This window comes from Eubalaena glacialis, chromosome 2, assembly GCF_028564815.1.
Source record: "Eubalaena glacialis isolate mEubGla1 chromosome 2, mEubGla1.1.hap2.+ XY, whole genome shotgun sequence".
Lineage (NCBI taxonomy): Eukaryota > Metazoa > Chordata > Mammalia > Artiodactyla > Balaenidae > Eubalaena > Eubalaena glacialis.
In genome coordinates this window covers 3,498,880-3,523,977 of record NC_083717.1, presented here as the reverse complement: position 1 = coordinate 3,523,977, position 25,098 = coordinate 3,498,880, and the positions used below count along the sequence as shown (strand labels likewise).

At 39.5% G+C, this 25,098-nt stretch overlaps 1 protein-coding gene across 7 annotated transcripts in view; it reads right to left on the bottom strand.

Annotated features, from left to right (window-relative positions):
* The window catches only part of ZEB1 (zinc finger E-box binding homeobox 1), a 192,987-nt gene that overhangs the window by 9,097 nt on the left and 158,792 nt on the right, over positions 1-25,098 (bottom strand). For all 7 annotated transcript variants that reach the window (XM_061177919.1, XM_061177955.1, XM_061177936.1 and 4 more), the window contains 2 exons: positions 11,627-11,829; positions 8,265-8,370 (listed from right to left, as the gene is read on the bottom strand). In XM_061177919.1, coding sequence (XP_061033902.1) covers positions 8,265-8,370; positions 11,627-11,829 — 309 coding nt within the window. The remainder of the gene's footprint in view (positions 1-8,264; positions 8,371-11,626; positions 11,830-25,098) is intronic.

Genomic DNA, 25,098 nt, shown 5'->3' with positions numbered 1-25,098 from the left:
TTAAAAACTCAGCTGAGAAAAAAAATTAGAGGTTTCCTGAAGGATATGCAGTTCATTCATTATTAGATACTCTAAACAGTGCTTTCAAAACTATCTGTGGTGAAGGGTCATTTGTTTTTTCATTAAAAAAATTTTCCAATCTCCTATGGAACAATATTGTATAAAATATAATGAAATTGTCACAGCACTGTCTTGGTATACTAGTTTCTCAATGTATCTGGGACGACACTGAGTAGCCCTGCTTGAACTCTCCCCTTGGAATAAACCATCAGGGAGCCGTAGACTGGGACGGCATCCATCGGCCACCCTGGGACAATGCTTTTGCTGAATTGCACTTTGGTGAACTATCATTGGCCTCTATTGAAGAATCTTATTTTAGAGAGAAAACACTATCAAATTCTCTGCTGTATTATTTTAAGGATATTTCTCAGGATGATATAAATATTTTGTTCTTTATTTTTTAACTTAATTTTTTAACATCTTTATTGGAGTATAATTGCTTTGCAATGGTGTGTCAGTTTCTGCTGTAATAACAAAGTGAATCAGCTATATGTATACATATATCCCCATATCCCCTCCCTCTTCCCACCCTCCCTATCCCACCCCTCTAGGTGGTCACAAACCACCGAGCTGATCTCCCTGTGCTATGCGGCTGCTTCCCACTAGCTATCTATTTTACGTTTGGTAGTGCATATATGTCCATGCCACTCTCTCACTGTCACAGCTTACCCTTCCCCCTCCCCCTATCCTCAAGTCCATTCTCTAGTAGGTCTGCGTCTTTATTCCCATCTTACCCCTAGGTTCTTCATGACTTTTTTTTTCTTTCTTAGATTCCATATATATGTGTTAGCATACGGTATTTGTTTTTCTCTTTCTGACTTACTTCACTCTGTATGACAGACTCTAGGTCCATCCACCTCACTACAAATAACTCAATTTTGTTTCTTTTTATGGCTGAGTAATATTCCATTGTATATACGTGCCACATCTTCTTTATCCATTCATCTGTTGATGGACGCTTAGGTTGCTTCCATGTCCTGGCTATTGTAAATAAAGCTGCAATGAACATTTTGGTACATGACTCTTTTTGAATTATGGTTTTCTCAGGGTATATGCCCAGTAGTGGGATTGCTGGGTTGTATGGTAGTTCTATTTTTAGTTTTTTAAGGAACCTCCATACTGTTCTCCATAGTGGCTGCATCAATTTACATTCCCACCAACAGTGCAAGAGGGTTCCCGCTTCTCCACACCCTCTCTAGCGTTTACTGTTTGTAGATTTTTTGATGATGGCCATTCTGACTGGTGTGAGGTGATACCTTGTTGTAGTTTTGATTTGCATTTCTCTAATGATTGGTGATGTTGAGCATCCTTTCATGTGTTTGTTGGCAATCTGTATATCTTCTTTGGAGAAATGTCTATTTAGGTCTTCTGCCCATTTTTGGATTGGGTTGTTTGTTTTTATGGTATTGAGCTGCATGAGCTGCTTGTAAATTTTGGAGATTAATCCTTTGTCAGTTGCTTCATTTGCAAATATTTTCTCCTATTCTGAGGGTTGTTTTTTCATCTTGTTAATAGTTTCCTTTGCTGTGCAAAAGCTTTCAAGTTTCATTAGATCTCACTTGTTTATTTTTGTTTTTATTTCCATTTCTCTAGGAGGTGGGTCAAAAAGGATTTTGCTGTGATTTATGTCATGGAGTGTTCTGCCTATGTTTTCCTCTAAGAGTTTTATGTGTCTGGCCTTACATTTAGGTCTTTAATCCATTTTGAGTTTATTTTTGTGTATGGTGTTAGGAAGTTTTCTAATTTCATTCTTTTACCTGTAGCTGTCCAGTTTTCCCAGCACCACTTATTGAAGAGGCTCAATTCTCCATTATATATTTTTGCCTCCTTTATCAAAGATAAGGTGACCATATGTGCGTGGGTTTTTCTCTGGGCTTTCTAGCCTGTTCCATTGATCTATATTTCTGTTTTTGTGCCAGTACCATACTGTCTTGATGGCTGTAGCTTTGTAGTATAGTCTGAAGTCAGGGAGCCTGATTCCTCCAGCTCTGCTTTTCTTTCTCAAGATTGCTTTGGCTATTCGGGGTCTTTTGTGTTTCCATACAAATTGTGCAATTTTTTTGTTCTAGTTCTGTGAAAAATGCCATTGGTAGTTTGACAGGGATTGCACTGAACCTGTAGATTGCTTTAGGTAGTATAGTCATTTTCACTATGTTGATTCTTCCAATCAAAGAACATAGTATATCTCTCCATCTGTTTGTATCATCTTTAATTTCTTTCATCAGTGTCTTATAGTTTTCTGCATACAGGTCTTTTGTCTCCTTAGGTAGGTTTATTCCTAGGTATTTTATTCTTTTTGTTGCAATGGTAAATGGGAGTGTTTCCTTAATTTCTCTTTCAGATTTTTCATCATTAGTGTATAGGAAAGCAAGAGATTTCTGTACATTAATTTTGTGTCCTGCTACTTTACCAAATTCATTGATTAGCTCTAGTAGTCTTCTGGTAGCATATTTAGGACTCTCTAGTACAGTATCATGGCATCTGCAAACAGTGACAGTTTTACTTCTTTTCTGATTTGGATTCCTTTTACTTCTTTTTCTTCTCTGACTGCTGTGGCTAAAACTTCCAAAACTATGTTGAATAACAGTGGTGAGAGTGGGCAACCTTGTCTTGTTCCTGATCTTAGTGGAAATGGTTTCAGTTTTTCACCATTGAGAATGATGTTGGCTGTGGGTTTGTCATATATGGCCTTTATTATGCTGAGGTAAGTTCCCTCTATGCCTACTTTCTGGAGAGTTTTTATCATAAACGGGTGTTGAATTTTGTCGAAAGCTTTTTCTGCATCTATTGAGATTATCATATGGTTTTTATCCTTCAGTTAACATGGTGTATCACATTGAATGATTTGCATATATTGAAGAATCCTTGCATTCATGGGATAAATCCCACTTGATCATGGTGTATGATCCTTTTAATGTGCTGTTGGATTCTGTTTGCTAGTATTTTGTTGAGGATTTTTGCATCTATGTTCATCAGTGATATTGGCCTGTAGTTTTCTTTTTTTGTGACATCTTTGTCTGGTTTTGGTATCAGGGTGATGGTGGCCTCGTAGAATGAGTTTGGGAGTGTGCCTCCCTCTGCTATATTTTGGAAGAGTTTGAGAAGGATAGGTGTTAGCTCTTCTCTAAATGTTTGATAGAATTCACCTGTGAAGCCATCTGGTCCTGGGCTTTTGTTTGTTGGAAGATTTTTAATCACAGTCTCAATTTCAGTGCTTGTGATTAGTCTGTTTATGTTTTCTATTTTTTCCTGGTTCAGTCTCAGAAGGTTGTACTTTTCTAAGAATTTGTCCATTTCTCCAAGTTGTCCATTTTATTGTCATATAGTTTCTTGTAGTAATCTCTCATGATCCTTTGTATTTCAGCAGTGTCAGTTGTTACTTCTCCTTTTTCTTTCCTAATTCTATTGAGTTTTCTCCCTTTTTTTCTTGATGAGTCTAGCTAATGGTGTATCAATTTTGTGTATCTTCTCAAAGAACCAGCTTTTAGTTTTATTGATCTTTGCTATTGTTTCCTTCATCTCTTTTTCATTTATTTCTGATCTTTATGATTTCTTTCCTTCTGCTAACTTGGGGCTTTTTTGGTTCTTCTTTCTCTAATTGCTTTAAGTGTAAGGTTAGGTTGTTTATTTGAGATGTTTCTTGTTTCTTGAGGTAGGATTGTGTTGCTATGAACTTCCCTCTTAGAACTGCTTTTGCCACATCCCACAGGTTTTGGGTCATTGTGTTTTCACTGTCATTTGTTTCTAGGTATTTTTTGATTTCCTTTTTGATTTCTTCAGTGATCTCTTGGTTATTTAGTAGCATATTGTTTAACCTCCATGTGTTTGTATTTTTTACAGTTTTTCCTGTAATTGACATCTAGTCTCATAGTGTTGTGGTCAGAAAAGATACTTGATACGGTTTCAATTTTCTTAAACTTACCAAGGCTTGATTTGTGACCCAAGATATGATCTATCCTGGAGAATGTTCCACGAGCACTTGAGAAGAAAGTGTATTGTTTTTGGATGGAATGTCCTATAAATATCAATTAAGTCCATCTTGTTTAATGTGTCATTTAAAGCTTGTGTTTCCTTATTTATTTTCATTTTGGTTGATCTGTCCATTGGTGAAAGTGGGGTGTTAAAGTCCCCTACTATTATTGTGTTACTGTTGATATCCCCTTTTATGGCTGTTAGCATTATGCCTTATGTATTGAGGTGCTCCTAAGTTGGGTGCATAAATATTTACAATTGTTACATCTTCTTCTTGGATTGATCCCTTGATCATTATGTAGTGTCCTTCTTTGTCTCTTGTAATAGTCTTTATTTTAAAGTCTATTTTGTCTGATAGGAGAATTGCTACTCCAGCTTTATTTCCATTTGCATGGAATATCTTTTTCCAGCCCCTCATTTTCAGTCTGTATGTGTCCCTAGGTCTGAAGTGCATCTCTTGTAGACAGCATATGTTTTTGTATCCATTCAGCCAGTCTATGTCTTTTGGTTGGAGCATTTAATACATTTACATTTAAGGTAATTATGGATATGTTATGTTCTAATTACCATTTTCTTAATTGTTTTGGGTTTGTTAATGTAGGTCTTTTCTTTCTCTTGTGTTTCCTGCCTAGAGAAGTTCCTTCAGCATTTGTTGTCAAGCTGGTTTGGTGGTGCTGAATTCTGTTAGCTTTTGCTTGTCTGTAAAGGTTTTAATTTCTCCTTCAAATCTGAATGAGATCCTTGCTGGGTAGAGTGTTGTCCCAGGGGTCTCTGAGACTGTCCTCAATTCATTTCATTCTTTTTCCTTTATTCTGCTCTGCGGTAGTTATTTCCACTATTTTATCTTCCAGGTCACTTATCCGTTCTTCTGCCTCAGTTATTCTGCTATTGATTCCTTCTAGAGGATTTTTAATTTCATTTATTGTGGTGTTCATCATTGTCTGCTTGTTCTTTAGTTCTTCTAGGTCCTTGTTAAATGTTTCTTGTATTTCCTCCATTTTATTTCCAAGATTTTGGATCATCTTTACTATCATCACTCTGAATTGTTTCTCAGACTGCCTATTTCCTCTTCATTTGTTCGGTCTGGTGGGTTTTTACCTTGCTTCTTCATCTGCTGCGTATTTTTCTGTCTTCTCATTGCCTAAAGTTACTGCGTTTGGGGTCTCCTTTTCACAGGTTGCAGGTTCTGTTTTTGGTGTCTGCTCCCAGTGGCTAAGGTTGGTTCAGTGGGTTGTGTAGGCTTCCTGGTGGAAGAGACTGGTGCCTGTGTTCTGGTGGATGAGGCTGGATCTTGTATTTCTGGTCGGCAGGACCATGTCCAGTGGTGTGTTTTGGGGTGTCTGTGACCTTATTATGATTTTAGGCAGCTTCTTTGCTAATGGGTGGGCTTGTGTTCCTGTCTTGCTAGTTGTTTGGCATGGGGTGTCCAGCACTGGAGCTTGCTGGTCGTTGAGTTTAGCTGAGTCTTAGTGTTGAGACGGAGATCTCTGGGAGAGCTCTCGCCAATTGATATTACATGGGGCTGGGACGTGTCCGGTGGTCCAGTGTCCTGAACTCGGCTCTCCCACCTCAGAGACTCAGGCCTGACACCCGGCTGGAGCACCAAGACCCTGTCAGCCACACGGCCAGGTACGTGGGGAGAGTCTTGCCTATTGGGAAGTCTGTTGTCTTCTGCCATCATTCAGTAGGTGTTCTGTAGGAGTTGTTCCACATGTAGATGTATTTCTGATGTATTTGTGGGGAGGAAGGTGATCTCCACGTCTTACTCCTCTGCCATCTTGAAGGTCCTCCCTGTTCTTTATTCTTAATGATGCTTCAAGGAATAACTTTCTCTATGGACTTAGTATCAGGAAGGGTTGTGCTTTTTCCAGCAACTGATTCTTTTTACTTACAGTCACTCTGGGTCTTGGTTACTAACTGTAGTTTTCTTATATTTCCTAAACCTTAGGGTCTAATTTGTGGTCACTTCTAGCATGTGCAAAGAATTTTATATATTCCTTTTTTTCTCATGTTTACTTCATCCCTGTCTTACTTTCTTTATTTTTCTTAAATGTTTTTAAAAGTTTTGCTGTATTAAAGGTGTACAAGCCTCATAGTAAATAATTTTAAGAATAAGAGACATAAATACATAATGAATGGAGAGCAGAGCACAGTGGGAATTTTGTGTTCTATGATGTGGCCTAAATTTGCCTTATCTTTTAAAGCAGCAGCATACTGTTAGCTTATACAAAGCTCTTCACCATCGAAACTCCTAAAGTTTTTCTGTAGGTACTACAGATACTAGGTCCCTACTTGAGGTTGATTTTTGAATATCAATGTAGGATTCTGTGATTATTAACTTCTTGTTTCTAGACTTTTAATGTTTGGTGTGATCTGTGCATCCCAACTGTGTATCATCTATAGATCTGATAAGTCCTCTTGTATGACTGCAATAGGACCATATGACATTCATTTTGTATGTGAATCTTTCTTACTTTAAGCTTTATTACCCCAATTTTAATATTTAAAAAACTCCCTTGAATTAGCTATCTCTCTATCAACAACTTCAAATCATTTCTGATAAGACAGGAGATTATTAAAAATATATTATTGATGTAACACCTATTTTTCTTAAACTGTTTCAAAAATAAGTTTGCAGAGGAAGGGACGCTTCTGAACTCATTCTACAAGGCCAGCATCAGCCTGATACCAAAACCAGACAAAGACACTTTATAAAAATTTACAAACAAACTCATAGAAAAAGAGATCAGACCTGTGATTACCGGGGTGGGGAGGGGGAATTGGATGAAGGTGGTCGAAAGGTACAAACTTCCAGTTATAAGATAAATAAGTACTAGGAATGCAATGTATAACATGATAAGTATAATTAACACTGCAGCATGTTATATATGAAAGTTGAGAGTAAATCCTAAGAGATCTCATCACAAGGAAAATATTTTTTTCTGTAATTTTGCGTCTGTATGAGTTGGTAAACTTATTGTGATAATCATTTCATGATGTAAGTCAGATCACGCTGTACACCTTAAACTTATACAGTGCTATATGTCAATTATATCTCAATAAAGCCGGAAGAAAAAAGGACAGTGGTATAAGAGGAAAAAGATCCATTTTATATATATAAATATATGTTAATTAATATTAATATATATGTATAAAATTGATGAAAACTGTTCAATGGCACAGGAGCTGAAAAACAGGATCCTGTTGCAGGCTCTAAAAGACAATCTTTCTTTACTTTCCAGACAGACACATTAATGTGTAAAAATTTAAAAATGTATTTGTATGAATCTTGGTTTGAGAATTTTTAAGTGGTAACTTTAACATTATTTAGCCCTCAACAACCAATTCAGCACAACTTCTAGAAATGCAGTTCCAAAATAAAACACAGATATCACCAACCAGCCCTCACAAAGCCACCCAACTGTACTCTTTTTTGCAGGATATTTGTAAAATCTTCACAAAATAAGCATGTGCAGACACATAATTTCCCACTCATTAGCTAACAAACAGCTGTTTTTCATTAAAATTATTTAAGTCTTAAGTAACATATCAGAATTAATCAGGAGACGAACAGAGTTCAGAATGCAAATGTGGGATACTTTCTAGGTTTTGATAGCTTTTGTGGAAACAAGTTTCTGAAACAGACATAACATTTTTACCATATAGTAATGTTCATTTTGTACGTAAAGCTGCAGACAATGAATAGTGTAGAAGAGAAGGGTGAGATGAGGGCAGAGCACATTTTCCTCTAAGTCCCCCTTCATGCCTCAGTCCGCGCCCCGCTGTGCTGCCCTCTCCTGCTGACTCCCCAGCACCCATGCCACTTCCTGCCTCGAGTTCCATTTCTACTTCTCTCATGTAAAGAAGAGTGTCTTCATCTCCTCCTTTCCTTGTGCACACGGTACCCCTATACCCTTTATCATTCCCTTGTTAAGAGGAGGTGATGAAATTAACATTCACCAGAAAGCTGAAGTGTTTTCAGGTTGTATGTCTGGTTAACGCATGCTATATTCTGATGAGGAAATTTGGAGTATGTCCTATTGACTTGCTATATACTTCAGTCAAAGATTAAGATTCCAGTAAAATACCATTTACAAGCAGAAGATTTCTCCAGATTAGTCTTTATCCTAAAAGAAAAGCGTTTCTAATCATGTGTGTAGATCGCATGTGATACTAATTTATTATCATAATTGCTATGATATTCACCATAGACAAAGAAAACAAATATTTACCACTGTGGATTCTTAAGTGCTCTTTTAGATGGTGTTTGTATTTGAAAGCTTTTCCACATTCAGTGCACTTGAATTTACGATTACCCCCAGACTGCGTCACATGTCTCTGTAAGAAAGAATTGGTGTTTTATTTATAAAGCAAAAAGGCTTTAGACATAAAGAACATCCAATCTGCTGAAAGTAATGTTTTGGTGATTCTTTTGTTTCTTAAAGGCCTCAAATTTTAACAGTCACAAAAATCTAACACTTGCAATATTACCAAAAAGGAGGTTGATCATGGCAACAGAATTTTGACATAAAGGAAAATTTCCACTTCCTAAAGTATCAGAATCACTTTATGAAGCAACACAGCATTTAGCACAAATAATGCATACTTTGCTAGGAACTAGAGACCGTCTCGCCCGCACTCTGATTCACAGATAAAGGAACTGCAGTCGAGAACATCCAGTCGTCTGTCTCCAGCACAATTACTACACAGAAGAACAAGGTCTCCTGAACAGAAGAAAAGGCTGGGCTTTTTCAGCACTTTAGCCTGTCTCTAGTAAGTTTGATATTTCCAAAATGTACGTTAATCTGATGATTTAAAAAGTACTTCCATTTTCAGCCAAATACGGATTGTTACAGCTTTCTGCCTGGTTTATCAAATCCCCACTTTTATATACTTCAAATATATTCTGTACCCTTTATTAATCTTACAGAAGCACTGCTGGAATTGAATTATTCAATCAATTCTGCTCATAGATTTCTAGAGGATTCCTCTCCACCCCTGAACCCAGATTCTGATACTACGGACGCCAGGTTCATAGCCCTGAGTTTCCAGGCTGCTTCTTCACCGACCCCTCTAAGGAGCCTATGCCCCAGTCGTCCAGTGAGTACCAATCTTCTGCACATGTCCTGCTCTTCACTTCCTTGCTCTGATTTATACTATCCCTTACTTCTTGTCTATGTTTCCCCTGAATTATGACAGTTAAGATTCTACCCATCTGTCAAAGGCTTAAGTTCTGCTTGCTCCGTGCTCTCCCTCACTGGAATCTCCCTTCTTCTGTCCTTTGTACAGGAAGGACAGAGAATGAGCACGTACCATGTGTCAGGCTCTACTTCACCCAAACCCCTGGCTTTGAAACTGAACATATGGTGACAACTCCCAAATTTCTCTCGCTAGACGTCTCCCCTCCCCTCAATGCCAGACTCTCACAGCCAGCTGCTTCCTCGATGTTCCCCACTGGGAAGCAACAGGCAGCTAGCTGTCAACAGGCCTACGATGACCTCTTCATTTCTCTCCTGGAAGTCGGCTCCTCCTCTCGTGTCTCTTACCTTTGAGAATAACCCCCTCATTTATTTGATCATCACTTAAGCCCTGAACTTTGGAGGAATCCCTGATCCCTCTCTTTCCCTTAGACCCTTGTTCAATCCCTCAGCAAGCCATCGTGCACCCACGGTCCCTAACGATGTCATGTCTGCCACACCGACCACCTCTGGCCTGCATCACAGCCACAGCCTCTAAGTGGCCTCCCTGCTTCCTTCTTCTCTCTCTCAGTCTACTTTCCACCCAAGAGCCCGTGCTGCCTTAAAACTATAAAGACAAAATGCAGTATCTTTCAGTGGCTTCCCTATCACACTTATTCTCAGAATGTCTCCCTACCCTGTAAAAAAAAAAAAAAAAAAAAAAAAAAGCTTCCGCCACTTTCTATCCTCTTACTCTTGCCTTATCTTCATTCTACCTGCTTTTATATCTTACATTTCTATCACCTACTAATACACGCCTTCTACTGTCAGGGACTTTGCTCATCTTTTTCACTATTGTGCCTTTAACACCTACAACAGGCCTGATACAGAATCGAAACTGAGATACTTGTTGAATGAATAAATTAATAAGACATGGAAATGCATATCTGTAGGTCACGGCATGATTTCAAAGGCCCGCAAGGCAGATGGTCTGCCCTTTGGTTTCCTGCCTCCTAACCTAAATTGTTCCCAATTCTGTTTCCCTCACATTATTACATTCATCACAGCTCCTTTCTGACGTTGGTCTGACTACATACGTCACATATAAAACCGACTACCTTTGCACCCATCAGACAAATCCTCAAGAAAGTGGCCTTCACGCTCATCAGAGATCTTACGATTTTATAGCAGCATCTCCTGCTTTGCCCACCCGTTCCATCTGTCCTCTGAAGGTCCCCTCCTTTGACAAGGGCCCTCAGGGTAGAGGATGTGGGGCAGCAGTGGCAGGACGGGGCTGCTCCCCAAACGTCACCTGGCAGGCCCTTTCCCCAGGGCTTGTCTATAGCGTGGTCATGTCGGGACACCAGGGTGACAAGAGCGCGCGTCTGTATTGTCCCTTACAAGACTCGTGCGGGGCAGATGCGAACAGATGGGCTTTGTCTTCCGTGTGTCAGTTTTCTCCCCTCCTGGCACTTGCTCCACCCCAAGTGCCCTGCGTGGACTGAACCACTAACCCACCTAAGGAGAAGCTTGGTCCTTGCTCCCTGCCGGCCACCCTCCCACACCCCTTATCTTAGTTCGTGAGTGTTGTCCCCAGAGTCCTGAGAAGACAGGCTTGACCCTTATCATTCTGTTGCAGTTTTCTGGTTTGGGGTAACTTGTCCTCTAGGGGATCTGTGACTTAGGCGCACACAGAGCAGACTCTCATGCACTCAGGTAGACAGATGTTCACATCCTTGGATATAAGAAACTGGACATAGCCTCAACACACCCTGTGCAGCTGAATATTTACTTGATTTTTAAATCTAGAATTAAGTAGCTAAATTTCATTACTTGTAGTTGATAGTTATCAGTATCTTATAAAAGGACAACTAGCAAAAGCTTCTTTAACTTTAATCTGTACTTAAGTATAGAGCCAACAATTTAAATGTAACCTACGGATAGTCTTGGTTTATGCTTCTAGAAATTGAGGCAAAGTGAAACAGCAGTAGAATAAACCATATGAGAATTGAATCTTCAGATTAAAAATGGTTTAGAGTCTAAACTTCAGATTTTTTAGAGGCATGCAGTTTATGTAATCAGTTATTTTCCCTACACTGAACATTCCAGTAGTATGTATTTTGAAATCCTAAACGTAAGAAATATTTGTTATGGTATAAGCAAAACAATTGAAATGAAAGGGACCTACCTGAAAAAGAAAAAAAACATAGTTACCTCTAAAATAGTGTTCATATGTGCTTTTAAACTCAGAAATGACCAGATAATCCAAATGAATAATCACTTTCCTTTTCATAAGGCTGTAGACCAGACACTGTCCAGTACATCCCCTAAATTTTTCAGTATATTAAAACCCTCGCCTTCTGTGGAAGGGTGAGTTCTCAGTGTGGAAAGTTCGTGAATGCAGTCATTCCACTTACTTGATCTCTTCCTGATTTATGGGAGGTCATGTGACGTTCGAGCTGGGTTCTGTATGCAAAGGTGTAACTGCACAGGGAGCAACTGAAGTTATCTTCATTCTTTTCATGGCGATATTTAATGTGCTCTTTCAGAGAGGTAAAGCGTTTATATCCTCTGTCACAATACGGGCAGGTGAGTAACTGGGAAAATGCATCTGGTGTTCCTGTAAAAGAAGGATCGTATATTTTAAATTTAAAACGTTAAAAAAATATTACCAGGACAGACCTTCAAGATGGCGGAGGAGTGAGACATGGAGATCACCTTCCTCCCTACAAATACATCAGAAATACATCTACATGTGGAACTCCTACAGAACACCTACTGAACGCTGGCAGAAGACGTCAGACCTCCCAAAAGGCAAGAAACTCCCCACGTCCCTGGGTAGGGCAAAAGAAAAAAGAAAAAACAGACAAAAGGATAGGAACGGGTCCTGCACCAGTGGGAGGGAGCTGTGAAGGAGGAAAGGTTTCCACACACTAGGAAGGCCCTTCGCGGGCGGAGACTGTGGGTGGCGGAGGGGGTAAGCTTCGGAGCCACGGAGGAGAGCGCAGCCACAGGGGTGCGGAGGGCACAGCGGAGAGACTCCCGCACAGAGGCTCGGTGCCGAGCAGCACTCACCAGCCCGAGAGGCTTGTCTGCTCCCCCGCCGGGGCGGGCGGGGGCTGGGAGCTGAGGCTCGGGCTTCGGTCGGATCGCAGGGAGAGGACTGGGGTTGGCGGTGTGAACACAGCCTGAAGGGGGCTAGTGCGCCACGGCTAGCCGGGAGGGAGTCCGGGAAAAGGTCTGGAGCTGCCGAAGAGGCAAGAGACCATTGTTTCCTGGTGCGCGAGGAGAGGGGATTCAGAGCGCCGCCTAAACGAGCTCCAGAGACGGGCATGAGACGCTAAGGCTGCTGCTGCCGCCACCAAGAAGCCTGTGTGCAAGCACAGGTCACTATCCACACCTGCCCTCCCGGGAGCCTGTGCAGCCCGCCACCGCCAGGCTCCTGTGATCCAGGGACAACTTCCCCGGGAGAACGCGCGGCGCGCCTCAGGCTGCTGCAACGTCACGCCGGCCTCTGCCGCCGCAGGCGCGCCCCGCCTCCTCCGTACCGCTCCCTCCCCCCGGCCTGACTGAGCCAGAGCCCCCGAAGCAGCGGCTCCTTTAACCCCGTCGTGTGTGAGCGAAGAACAGACGCCCTCAGGCGACCTACACGCAGAGGCGGGGCCAAATCCAAAGCTGAACCCCGGGAGCTGTACGAACAAAGAAGAGAAAGGGAAATTTCTCCCAGCAGCCTCAGGAGCAGCGGATTAAATCTCATCAATCAACGTGATGTAGCTGCATCTGTGGAATACCTGAATAGACAACGAATCATCCCAAATTGAGGAGGGGGACTTTGGGAGCAACTGTAGACTTGGGTCTGCTTTTATTCTTAGTTTAGTATTTAGAGCTTATTATCACTGGTAGATTTTTATTGATTTGGTTGCTCTCTTCCTTTTTTTAAAAAATACATTTCCTTTTTTTCTTTTTGTGAGTGTGTATGTGTATGCTTCTTTTGTATGCTTCTTTTTGTATGCTTCTATACAGATTTTGTCTGTATAGCTTTGCTTCTACCATTTGTCCTACGGTTCTGTCTGTCCAGTATAGTTTTGAGCACTTGTTATAATTGGGGGATTTGTTTTTTGGTTTGGTTGCTCTCTTCTTTCTTTCTTTCCCCTTTTTTTAAATTACTTTTTAATTCTTTTTATTTTTAATAATTAAAAAAGTTTTATTTTAATAACTTTATTTTCTTTCTTTCTTTTTTTCTCCCTTTTCTTCTGAGCTGTGTGGCTGACAGGGTCTTGGTGCTCCGGCCGGGTGTCAGGCCTGTGCCTCTGAGGTGGGAGAGCTGAGTTCAGGACACTGCTCCACCAGAGACCTCCCGGCTCCACGTAATATCAAACAGCGAAAGCTCTCCCAGAGATCTCCATCTCAATGCTAAGACCCAGCTCCACTCAACGACCAGCAAGCTCCAGTGCTGGACACCCCTATGCCAAACAACTAGCAAGACAGGAACACAACCCCATCCATTAGCAGAGATGCTGCCTAAAATCATAATAAGGTGACAGACACCCCAAAACACACACCACTGGCCGTGGTCCTGCCCACCAGAAAGACAAGATCCAGCCTCATCCACCAGAACACAGGCACCAGTCTCCTCCACCATGAAGCCTACACAACCCACTGAATCAACCTTACCCACTGGGGGCAGACACCAAAAACAACGGGAACTACGAACCTGCAGCCTGTGAAAAGGAGACCCCCAAAACAGCAAGTTAAGCAAAATGAGAAGACAGAAACACACAGCAGATGAAGGAGCAAGGTAAAAACCCACCAGACCAAACAAGTGAAGAGGAAATAGGCAGTCTACCTGAAAAAGAATTCAGAGTAGTGATAGTTAATGATCCAAAATCTTGGAAATAAAATGGAGGAAATACAAGAAACGTTTAACAAGGACCTAGAAGAACTAAAGAGCAAGCAGACAATGATGAACAACACAATAAATGAAATTAAAAACTCTAAAAGGAATCAATAGCAGAATAACTGAGGCAGAAGAACAGGTAAGTGACCTGGAAGATAAATAACTACCGTAGAGCAGAATAAAGAAAAAAGAATGAAAAGAATTGAGGACAGTCTCAGAGACCTCTGGGACAACATTAAACGCACCAACATTCGAATTATAGGGGTCCCAGAAGAAGAAGAAGAAGAGAAAAAGAAAGGGATGTCCAAGAAAATACTTGAAGAGATTATAGTTGAAAACTTCCCTAATATGGGAAAGGAAATAAATAGTCAATCAAGTCTAGGAAGTGCAGAGAGTCCCATACAGGATAAATCCAAGGAGAAACATGCCAAGACACACATTAATTAAACTAGCAAAAATTAAATACAAAGAAAATATATTAAAAGCAGCAAGGGAAAAACAACAAATAACATACAAGGGAATCCCCATAAGGTTAACAGCTGATCTTTCAGCAGAAACTCTGCAAGCCAGAAGGGAGTGGCAGGACATATTTAAAGTGATGAAAGGGAAGAACCTACAGCCAAGACTACTCTACCCAGCAAGGATCTCATTCAAATTCAGTGGAGAAATTAAAACCTCTACAGACAAGCAAAAGCTAACAGAATTCAGCACCACCAAACCGGCTGTACAACAAATGCTAAAGGAACTTCTCTAAGTGGGAAACACAAGAGAACAAAAGGACCTACAAAAACAAACCCAAAACAATTAAGAAAATGGTAATAAGGAACATACCTCTCAATAATTACCTTAAACGTGAATGGATTAAATGCTCCTACCAAAAGACACAGGCTCGCTGAATGGATACAAAAACAAGACCCATATATTTGCTGTCTACAAGAGACCCACTTCAGACCTAGGAACACATACAGACTGAAAGTGAGGGGATGGAAAAAGATATTCCATGCAAATGGAAATCAGAAGAAAGCTGGAGTAGCAATTCTCCTATCAAATAGACACAAGAGACAAAGAGACAAAGAAGGACACTACATAATGATCAAGGGAGAAGAAGATATAAGAATTATAAATATTTATGCACCCAACATAGGAGCACCTCAATACATAAGGCAAATGCTAACAACCATAAAGGGGAAATCGACAGTAACAGAATTGTAGTAGGGGACTTTAACACCCCACTTTCACCAATGGACAGATCATCCAGAATGAAAATAAATAAACACAAGCTTTAAATGATACATTAAACACGATGGACTTAATTGATATTTATAGGACATTCCATCCATTGATATCTATAGGATATTCCATCCAAAAACAACAGAATACACTTTCTTCTCAAGTGCTCGTGGAACATTCTCCAGGATAGATCATATCTTGGGTCACAAATCAAGCCTCGGTAAGTTTAAGAAAACTGAAATCATATCAAGTATCTTTTCCGACCACAACGCTATGAGACTAGAAAAAAAACATGGAGGCTAAACAATACACTACTAAATAACCAAGAGATCACTAAAGAAATCAAAGAGTAAATCAAAAAATACCTAGAAACAATGACAGTGAAAACACAATGACCCAAAACCTATGGGATGCAGCAAAAGCAGTTCTAAGAGGGAAGTTTATAGCAATACAATCCTACCTCAAGAAAACAAGAAACATCTCAAATAAACAACCTAACCTTACACCTAAAGCAATTAGAGAAAGAAGAACAAAAAAAGCCCAAAGTTAGCAGAAGGAAACAACTCATAAACATCAGATCAGATATAAATGAAAAAGAGATGAAGGAAACAGTAGCAAAGATCAATAAAATTAAAAGTTGGTTCTTTGAGAAGATAAACAAAATTGATACACCATTAGCCAGATTCATCAAGAAAAAAAAGGGAGAAGACTCAAATCAATAGAATCAGAAATGAAAAAGGAGACAAGTGACACTGCTGAAATACAAAGGGTCATGAGAGATTACTACAAGCAACTATATGCCAATAAAATGGACAACCTGGAAAAAATGGACAAATTCTTAGAAAAGCACAACCTTCCCAGACTGAACCAGGAAGAAATAGAAAATATAAACAGACCAATCACAAGCACTGAAATTGAGACTCTGATTAAAAATCTTCCAACAAACAAAAGCCCAAGACCAGATGGCTTTACAGGCAAATTCTATCACACATTTAGAGAAGAGCTAACACCTATCCTTGTTAAACTCTTCCGAGGGAGGAACATTCCCAAAACTCATTCTATGAGGCCACCCTCACCCTGATACCAAAACCAGACAAAGATGTCACAAATACAGGCCAACTCCACTGATGAACATAGGTGCAAAAATCCTAGCAAACAGAATCCAACAGCACATTAAAAGGATCATACACCATGATCAGTTGGGGTTTTTCCCAGGAATGCAAGGATTCTTCAATATACACAAATCAGTCAGTGTGATACACCCTATTAACAAACTGAAGGAGAAAAACCATATGATCATCTCAATAGATGCAGAAAAAGCTTTCGACAAAATTCAACACCCATTTATGATAAAAACCCTCCAGAAAGTAGGCATAGAGGGAACTTACCTCAACATAATGAAGGCCATATATGACAAACCCAAAGCCAACATCGTTCTCAATGGTGAAAAACTAAAACCATTTCCTCTAAGATCAGGAACAAGACAAGGTTGTCCACTCTCATCACTATTATTCAATATAGTTTTGTAAGTTTTAGCCACAGCAATCAGAGAAGAAAAAGAAATAAAAGGAATCCAAATCAGAAAAGAAAAAGTAAAACTGTCACTGTTTGCAGATGACATGATACTATACATAGAGAATCCTAAAGATGCTCCCAGAAAACTACTAGAGCTAATCAATGAATTTGGTAAAGTAGCAGGATACAAAATTAATGCACAGAAGTCTCTTGCATTCCTTAACACTAATGATGAAAAATCTGAAAGAGAAATTAAGGAAACACTCCCATTTACCATTGCAACAAAAAGAATAAAATACCTAAGAATAAACTTACCTAAGGAGGCAAAAAAACTGTATGCATAAAACTATAAGACACTGATGAAAGAAATTAAAGATGATACAAACTGATGGAGAGACATGCCATGTTCTTGGATTGGAAGAATCAACATAGTGAAAATGACTATACTACCTAAAGCAATCTACAGATTCAATGCAATCCCTATCAAACTACCAGTGGCATTTTTCACAGAACTTGTATGGAAACACAGAAGACCCTGAATATCCAAAGCAATCTTGAGAAAGAAAAATGGAGCTGGAGGAATCAGGCTCCCGGACTTCAGATTTATACTACAGACTTACACTACAAAGCTACAGTAATCAAGACAGTATGGTACTGGCACAAAAACAGAAATATAGATCAATGGAAAGAAAGAGCAGAGATGAACCCATGCACATATGGTCCCCTTATTTTTCATAAAAGGAGGCAAGAATACAATGGAGAAAAGACAGCCTCTTCAATAAGTGGTGCTGGGAAAACTGGACAGCTACATGTAAAAGAATGAAATTAGAACACTCCCTAACACCATACACAAAAATAAACTCAAAGTGGATTAATGACCTAAATGTAAGGCCAGACACTATAAAACTCTTAGAGGAAAACATAGAACGCTGTATGACATAAATTGCAGCAAGATCCTTTTTGACACACCTCTCCTGGAGAAGTGGAAATTAAAACAAAAATAAACAAATGGGACCTAATGAAACTTAAAATTTGCACAGCAAAGGAAAATATAAGACGAAAAGACAACCCTCAGAATGGGAGAAAATACTTGTAAATGAAGCAACTGACAAAGGATTAATCTCCAAAATTTACAAGCAGCTCATGCAGCTCAATTTCAAAAAAACAAACAATGCAATCCAAAAATGGGCAGAAGACCTAAACAGACATTTCTCCAAAGAAGATATACAGATTGCCAACAAACACATGAAAGGATGCTCAACATCACTAATTATTAGAAAAATGCAAACCAAAACTACAATGAGGTATCACCTCACACCAGTCAGAATGGCCATCATCAAAAAATCTACCAATAATAAATGCTGGAGAGAGTGTGGAGAAAAGGGAACGCTCTTGCACTGTTGGTGGGAATGGAAATTGATACAGCCACTATGGAGAACATTATGGAGGTTCCTTAAAAGACTAAAAATAGAACTACCATATGACCCAGCAATCCCACTACTGGGCATATACCCTGAGAAAACCATAATTCAAAAAGAGTCATGTACTACAATGTTCATTGCAGCACTATTTACAATAACCAGGATATGGAAGCAATCTAAGTGTCCATCGACAGATGAATGGATAAAGAAGATGTGGCACATATATACAATGGAATATTACTCAGCCACAAAAAGAAACGAAAGTTATTTGTAGTGAGGTGGATGGACCTAGCGTCTGTCAAACAGAGTGAAGTAAGAAAGAGAAAAACAAATACCGTATGCTAACACATATAAGGTTCTGAAGATCGTAGGGGCAGGACAGGAATAAAGACGCAGACACAGAGAAGGGACTTGAGGACACAGGGAGGGGGGAAGGGTAAGCTGGGACGAAGTGAGAGAGTGGCACGGACATATACACACTACCAAATGTAAAATAGATAGCTAGTGGGAATCAGCCGCATAGCACAGGGAGATCAGCTTGGTGCTTTGGGTCCAGCTAGAGGTTTGGGATAGGGAGGGTGGGAGGGAGACGCAAGACGGAGGATATAAGGGGATATATGTATACGTATAGCTGATTCACTCTGTTATAAAGCAGAAACTAACACACCATTGTAAAGCAATTATACTCCAACAAAGATGTTATAAAAAAAAAAAAATTACCAAAGCTACCACCAAGGCCCTCTGCTATGTACCAGACATTATGCTTTGTATTTGATCCTGAAAACAACACACTGATCTCCCCCTCTATTTTATAAAGAGAGAACGTGAGGCCCAGAAAAGGCTAAATAACTTCCAAATCACACAGCCAGTAAATGATGAAGTCAGAAGTGAAACGCGTGCTGTGTGACTTTCTCACTACAACATATTTCTCCTCGTTTGCGCGGTGAATTAGAGAAAAATGGCACTCTAGTTACAGTCCTCGGAGAGTAAGCAGCGCACGGACTGTGTTTCTAAGATGCCCTTGCAGGGAGGTGTGGCCCTGTGCCCGAGTTCAGACCAAAAGAGTGTGTACTGTGAGGAGCAGTGGGGGCCAGAGCGGGCCCGGCCCACTGAGACGCCCCTGCATGGCTCTTCATGTTCTTTTTCCTCCTGAAACACACCGACACACTTTCTGTACAGTTTTATCTGGATGACTATTACGATAGCTTTCAGAAAATAAGGGCATTATGGATGAATTGTAGTTTGCGAAGTGAACTAGATATTTTTTATATATGGAACCATCTAAGCCTGCCAATCCTAAAAATGTAATACTACTTTGGCCAATTAATATTTAACTAAGAGTAGATTTCCATATTTGATGTATTTCTTCAAAGAAATAAGTTCCTAAGTGACATCTTATTGTAAATATCATCTTACCTTCATTTTGAATTTCTTACAGAAAAAGACCACCAAAGAAAATTTCGTAACATTCTTCAAATGCTTCATAAACATGTGTCCCCATTATTGAAATTCAAGTCTATGTAAATTAAATGTCTTGCTTAAGGGCAGGCCTGCAAATAATAAGCTGAGCACCTGACTCTATACAGCTAAATACACTGAAATATGTATCAAATATACAAATAAAATCAAACAACCAAGACCCCCATGGTTTATGCTGTTTTTTTTTTTTTTTTGTTATCAGCTAGCAAGGCACCTGGAACCAGAGTTTTCTCTTGGTGATGACTCTGGCATGACCCCCGTCTTTGGGGACTAGAGTAGCCACATGAGGACATTTTGGGGGGGAAATCAAGTTATATTTTGTCTAGTATCAATTTCCTATTTGTACAGACAAGTGGGAAATCAACATTTGGGACACTCTCCTTGCCAGACTGTCTGTTTATCCTACTGTTCTCAGCGGCTAACGTTAGAGTCCACCGTTACAGGTGTTTGGTCATCAGTACCACAGTCACAGTGTGATTCCATGATTCAAGCTCCTTGTACTCCTGCGTCATAAGCGGTCTGCTTGCATTACATTCTGTTTTCTTCTTTACCTTCATGATTAATCCTTCCAGTCAGTAAACAAAATACTAATAATTCCGTAAAATGACAAGTTTCTCATATTTAACTAGCAAGTTCTTTTCATAAATCAGTATCTATTGAATGTTCATACTCATAAATCAGTATCTATTGGATGTTCTCACACGTATGAGATATGAATTTATTCTTTTAGGCCAACTGCATAAAACAATGAAAAAAGTCTAAATATTTGACATCATAAGTTATAGAATGGACAGGTTTAAAAGTTAGAATTTTTGTTTCTGTTTTAAAAAATACTGGATTATTATTTTTTAAAAACTCACTTTTTAGCAATGAAGACTTGTCATGTAAGGAAAAAAATGTTTCATTTTAGAATTCCTATAATAAACTTATGGTAGCAATTCAGTACTACTAAAAAATCCAACCTGTATCTGACCATTTTTTGAACCATAATTTCTTTATGTATCTGTGACCATGAATATACTTATTTAAAAAACATTTTAAATTTCTGTATCTTAAACTTCCTTTAGTAGGCAGACTGATATAAAACCTGTGAAAAATTTCCTTGATTTGTTCCCCACTGAACCAGAATTTGTGATAAATCCATCTGTTGGAGTAAAGTTTCCCTGTTTACAACTTATGACGTGCAGGACGGTACGTTTAATCTATTAAAACACTAAAAACCTAAGTGCTTCTGAAGATAATCACTTTTTCTATGTAAACAGATGTTGCTGGTGTGACAAAATCTATTGTGAAATACTGTATTAGGAGTTAAATTACATTATATACCTAAAAGTAATGAATTCCTGAATTAAAAACATATTGAATAATAATTAGACAAAGAAAACAAAAAATGTTTTACTAATTCAGAACAGTTAAGGCCTCAATTTTTATGGGATTTTACTGCGTTGATTTGTAACAATGGACTTTACAAAGTTTAACCTTATTTGATCTATGCAATGGAATGTTTCTTTAGTTTTCATTATTTTCTTTCACTGATACTTTCTGAAATCCTCTTTGTTACATAAAAATTTTACATAGTTATACACATCTGCATTTAAAATGTTCTATTTCCCTTTCATATTTATTGTAAGCTACTGCTTTTTCAGGTGAAATGTTAACACATTTTCTTTAAGAGAAAAAAATACCAAGAAACAAAAGTAGAAAACTAAGGCCCTACAGGATTATAATGCCAATAACTACGGACTCTGCAAATATGCAAACAGATCAACAGAACGCATATCATTAAGCTGAAATGCAGTGTCCCCAGGGGTAATTACTTATAGTTTTCAGAAACGTGTCCTTTTGCCACACTGCAGGAAACAATTCCTAGAGTACCCTATACTTCTTTTTCCTTTGTCACCAAATTAGTTACAGAAATCCTATCTGTTCTGGAGTGAAACTTCTCTTTCTGCTCTTTTGCATAGCTGATTCCTGATTTAAGGAAGATACAGTTGACTCTTCACAATGGAATCTGTTTTGTTTTCTGTACCATCCTTCTCGATTTCCTTCAAAAATTTAAAAGTTGATTGATACAACACCATTTACACTAGCACTAAAAATACTTAGGCACAAATCTAACAAATTATGTATAAGATTTATTTGAGGAAAACTACAAAAATATTTGAGGAAAACTACGAAAGTCTGATGAATAAAATCAAAGAACTAAATAAATGGAGAGAGATTCCACAGTCATGGATACTCAATATTGACTCAATATTGTCAAGATGTCAGTTCTCCCCAACTAGATCTACAGAGTCAATGTAATCCCAATCAAGTTATTTTATGGATAATGACAGACATTCTAAATTTATACGGAGAGGCAAGAGACCCAGAAGAGGCAACATAACATTGAAGGTGAAGAATAACGTTGGGAGACCAACACTATCTGACTTCAAGGCTTACTATATAGCTATAATAATCAAGAAAGTGTGGTGCTGGGGAGAGAACAGACAAATGGATCAGTGGAACAGAATAGACAGCCCAAAGAGCAAAGGCAACTGGACATCCACATACAAAAAAAAAAAAAAATGTAAACACAGACGGTACACCCTTTACAAAACTCAAAATGGATCACAGACGACAATAGAAGAAAACCTATGTGACCTTGGGTATGGTAATGCCAGTTTAGATACCAAAGGCATGAGCCATGAAAGAGATACTTGATAAGCTGGACTTCATTAAATGAAAAAGTTCTGTTCCATGAAAGACAATAACAAGAGAACTAGAAGAGAATTAGAAGATAAGCCATGGACTGGGAAAACTCTTTGCAAACGACACATCTGAAAAAGGACTAGTATCCAAAATATACAAAGAATTCTTAAAACTCACTGCTAAGAAATCAAATAATTTAATTAAAAAAATGGGCCAAATCATAGCCCCCTTCCTCCTCCAACTTCATGACGGAGAATCAGGAAATCACCACTGGAACTACTGAGTTCAAGAATACATACCTGAGATTAAAGTAAACCTGGAGGACAAGATGGTGGCGTAGAAGGACCTGAGCTCACCTCCTCTCATGAAGACACCAAAATCACAACTAACTGCTGAACGACCATCAACAAAAAAGGGCTGGAACCTACCAAAAAAGATAATTCTACTTCCAAAGACAAAGCCACAACGAGATGGTAGAAGGGGCACATTCGCGATACAATCAAATCCCATACTAATCATTTTCTAGTTTGACCCACAAACTAGAAAATAATTATATCACAGAGGTTCTCTCACAGGAGTGACAGTTCTGAGCCCCACATCAGGCTCCCCAGTCTGGAGGTCTTGCATTGGTAGGAGAAGCCCCCAGAGCATTTGGCTTTGAAGGCCAGTGGGGCTTGACTGCAGGAACTCCACAGGACTGGGGGAAACCGAAGCACCACTCTTGGTGGGCACAAATAAGGTCCCGTGTGAGCTGGGACATGGGAAAGAGCAGCGACTTCACAGGACCCTGGGCGAGACCTACCTGCTGGTCTTGGAGGGGTCTGCTGGGGAGGTGAGGGGTGGCTGTGGCTCACTGTGGGTAAAAGGACACTGGTGGCAGAGGTACTGGGGGGTACTCATTGGCATGAGCTGTCCTGGAGGCCGCCATTTTGACACCAAGACCTGGTCCCACCCAACAGCCCTTAGGTTCCAGTGCTGGCACGCCTCAGGCCAAACAACCCGCAGGGTGGGAACACAGCCCCACCCATAAGCAGACAGGCTGCCTAAAGTCATCCTGAGCCACAGCCACCTCTAAACACACTCCTTGACACGGTCCTGCCCACCAGAGGGACAAGACCCAGCTCCACCCACCAGTGGGCAGGCACCAGTCCCTCCTACCAGGAAGCCTGCACAAGCCCCATGACCAGCCTCACCCATCAGGGGGCAGACACCAGAACCAAGAGGAACTATAATCCTGCAGTCTGTGGGACCTCAAACACAGAAAGTGAGACAAAATGAGATGGCAGAGGAATACATTCCAGATGAAGGAAAAATATAAAACCTCAAAACAACAATTACATGAAGTGATAGACAATATACCTGAAAACGAATTCACAGTAATGATAGTAAAGATGATCCAAGATCTCGGAAAAAGAATGGATGTGCAGACCAAGAAGATACAAGAAATGTTTAACAAAGAGGTAGAAGATTTAAAAAACAAACAGAGTTGAACAATACAATAACTGAAATGAAAAATACACCAGAAAGAATCAATAGCAGAATAAATGATGCAGAAGGATGGATAAGTGAACTGAAGACAGAATGGTGGAAATCACTGCTGCAGAACAGAATAAAGAAAAAAGAATGAAAAGAAATGAAGACAGCCTAAGAGACCTCTGGGACAACATTAAACGCACCAACATTTGCATTATAGGGGTCCTAGAAGGAGAAGAGAGAGACAAAGGGCCTGAGAAAGTATTTGAAGAGATAATAGCTGAAAACTTCCTTAACATGGGAAAGGAAACAGTCACCTAAGTCCAGGAAGTGCAGAGAGTCCCATAAAGGATAAAGCCAAGGAGGAATATGCTGAGACATATTAATGAACTTGATAAAAATGAAAGATAAAGAGAAAATGTCAAAAGCAACAAGGGAAAAGCAACAAATAACATACAAGGGAATCCCCATAAGGTTATCAGCTGGTATTTCTGCAGAAACTCTGCAGGCCAGAATGGAGTGGCAGGATATATTTAAGTGGTGAAATTGAAAAACCTACAACCAAGAATACTCAGCAAGGCTCTTGTTCAGATTCGATGGAGAAATCAAAAGCTTTATAGACAAGCAAAAGCTAAGAGAATACGGCACCACCAAACCAGCTTTACAACAAATGCTAAAGAAACTGCTCTAGGCAGAAGAGAAAAGCCCATGAGAGAAAACAAGAAAATTATGAATGTGAAAGCTGACTGGTCAAGGCAAACATACAGTAAAGGTAGGAAATCATCCACTCACAAACATGCTATCAAAACCAGCAATCATGAGAAGAGGAGAGTACAATGCAGGATATTGGAAATGCATTTGAAATTAAGAGACCAGCAACTTAAAACAATCTTGTATATACATATATAGACTGCTGTATCAAAACCTCATGGTAACGGCAAACCAAGAATCTACTTATAGATACACACACAGAAAAGAAAAAGGAATCCAAACACAACACTAAACATAGTCATCAAATCACAAAAGGACAAAAGAGGAAGGGAAGAAAAAAGACCTACAAAAATAACCCACCCAACAAACAGCTCATGCAGCTCAATATCAAAAAACAAACAACTCAATCAAAAAATGGGTGGAAGATCTAAATAGACATTTCTCCAAAGAAGACATAAAGATGGCTAAAAAG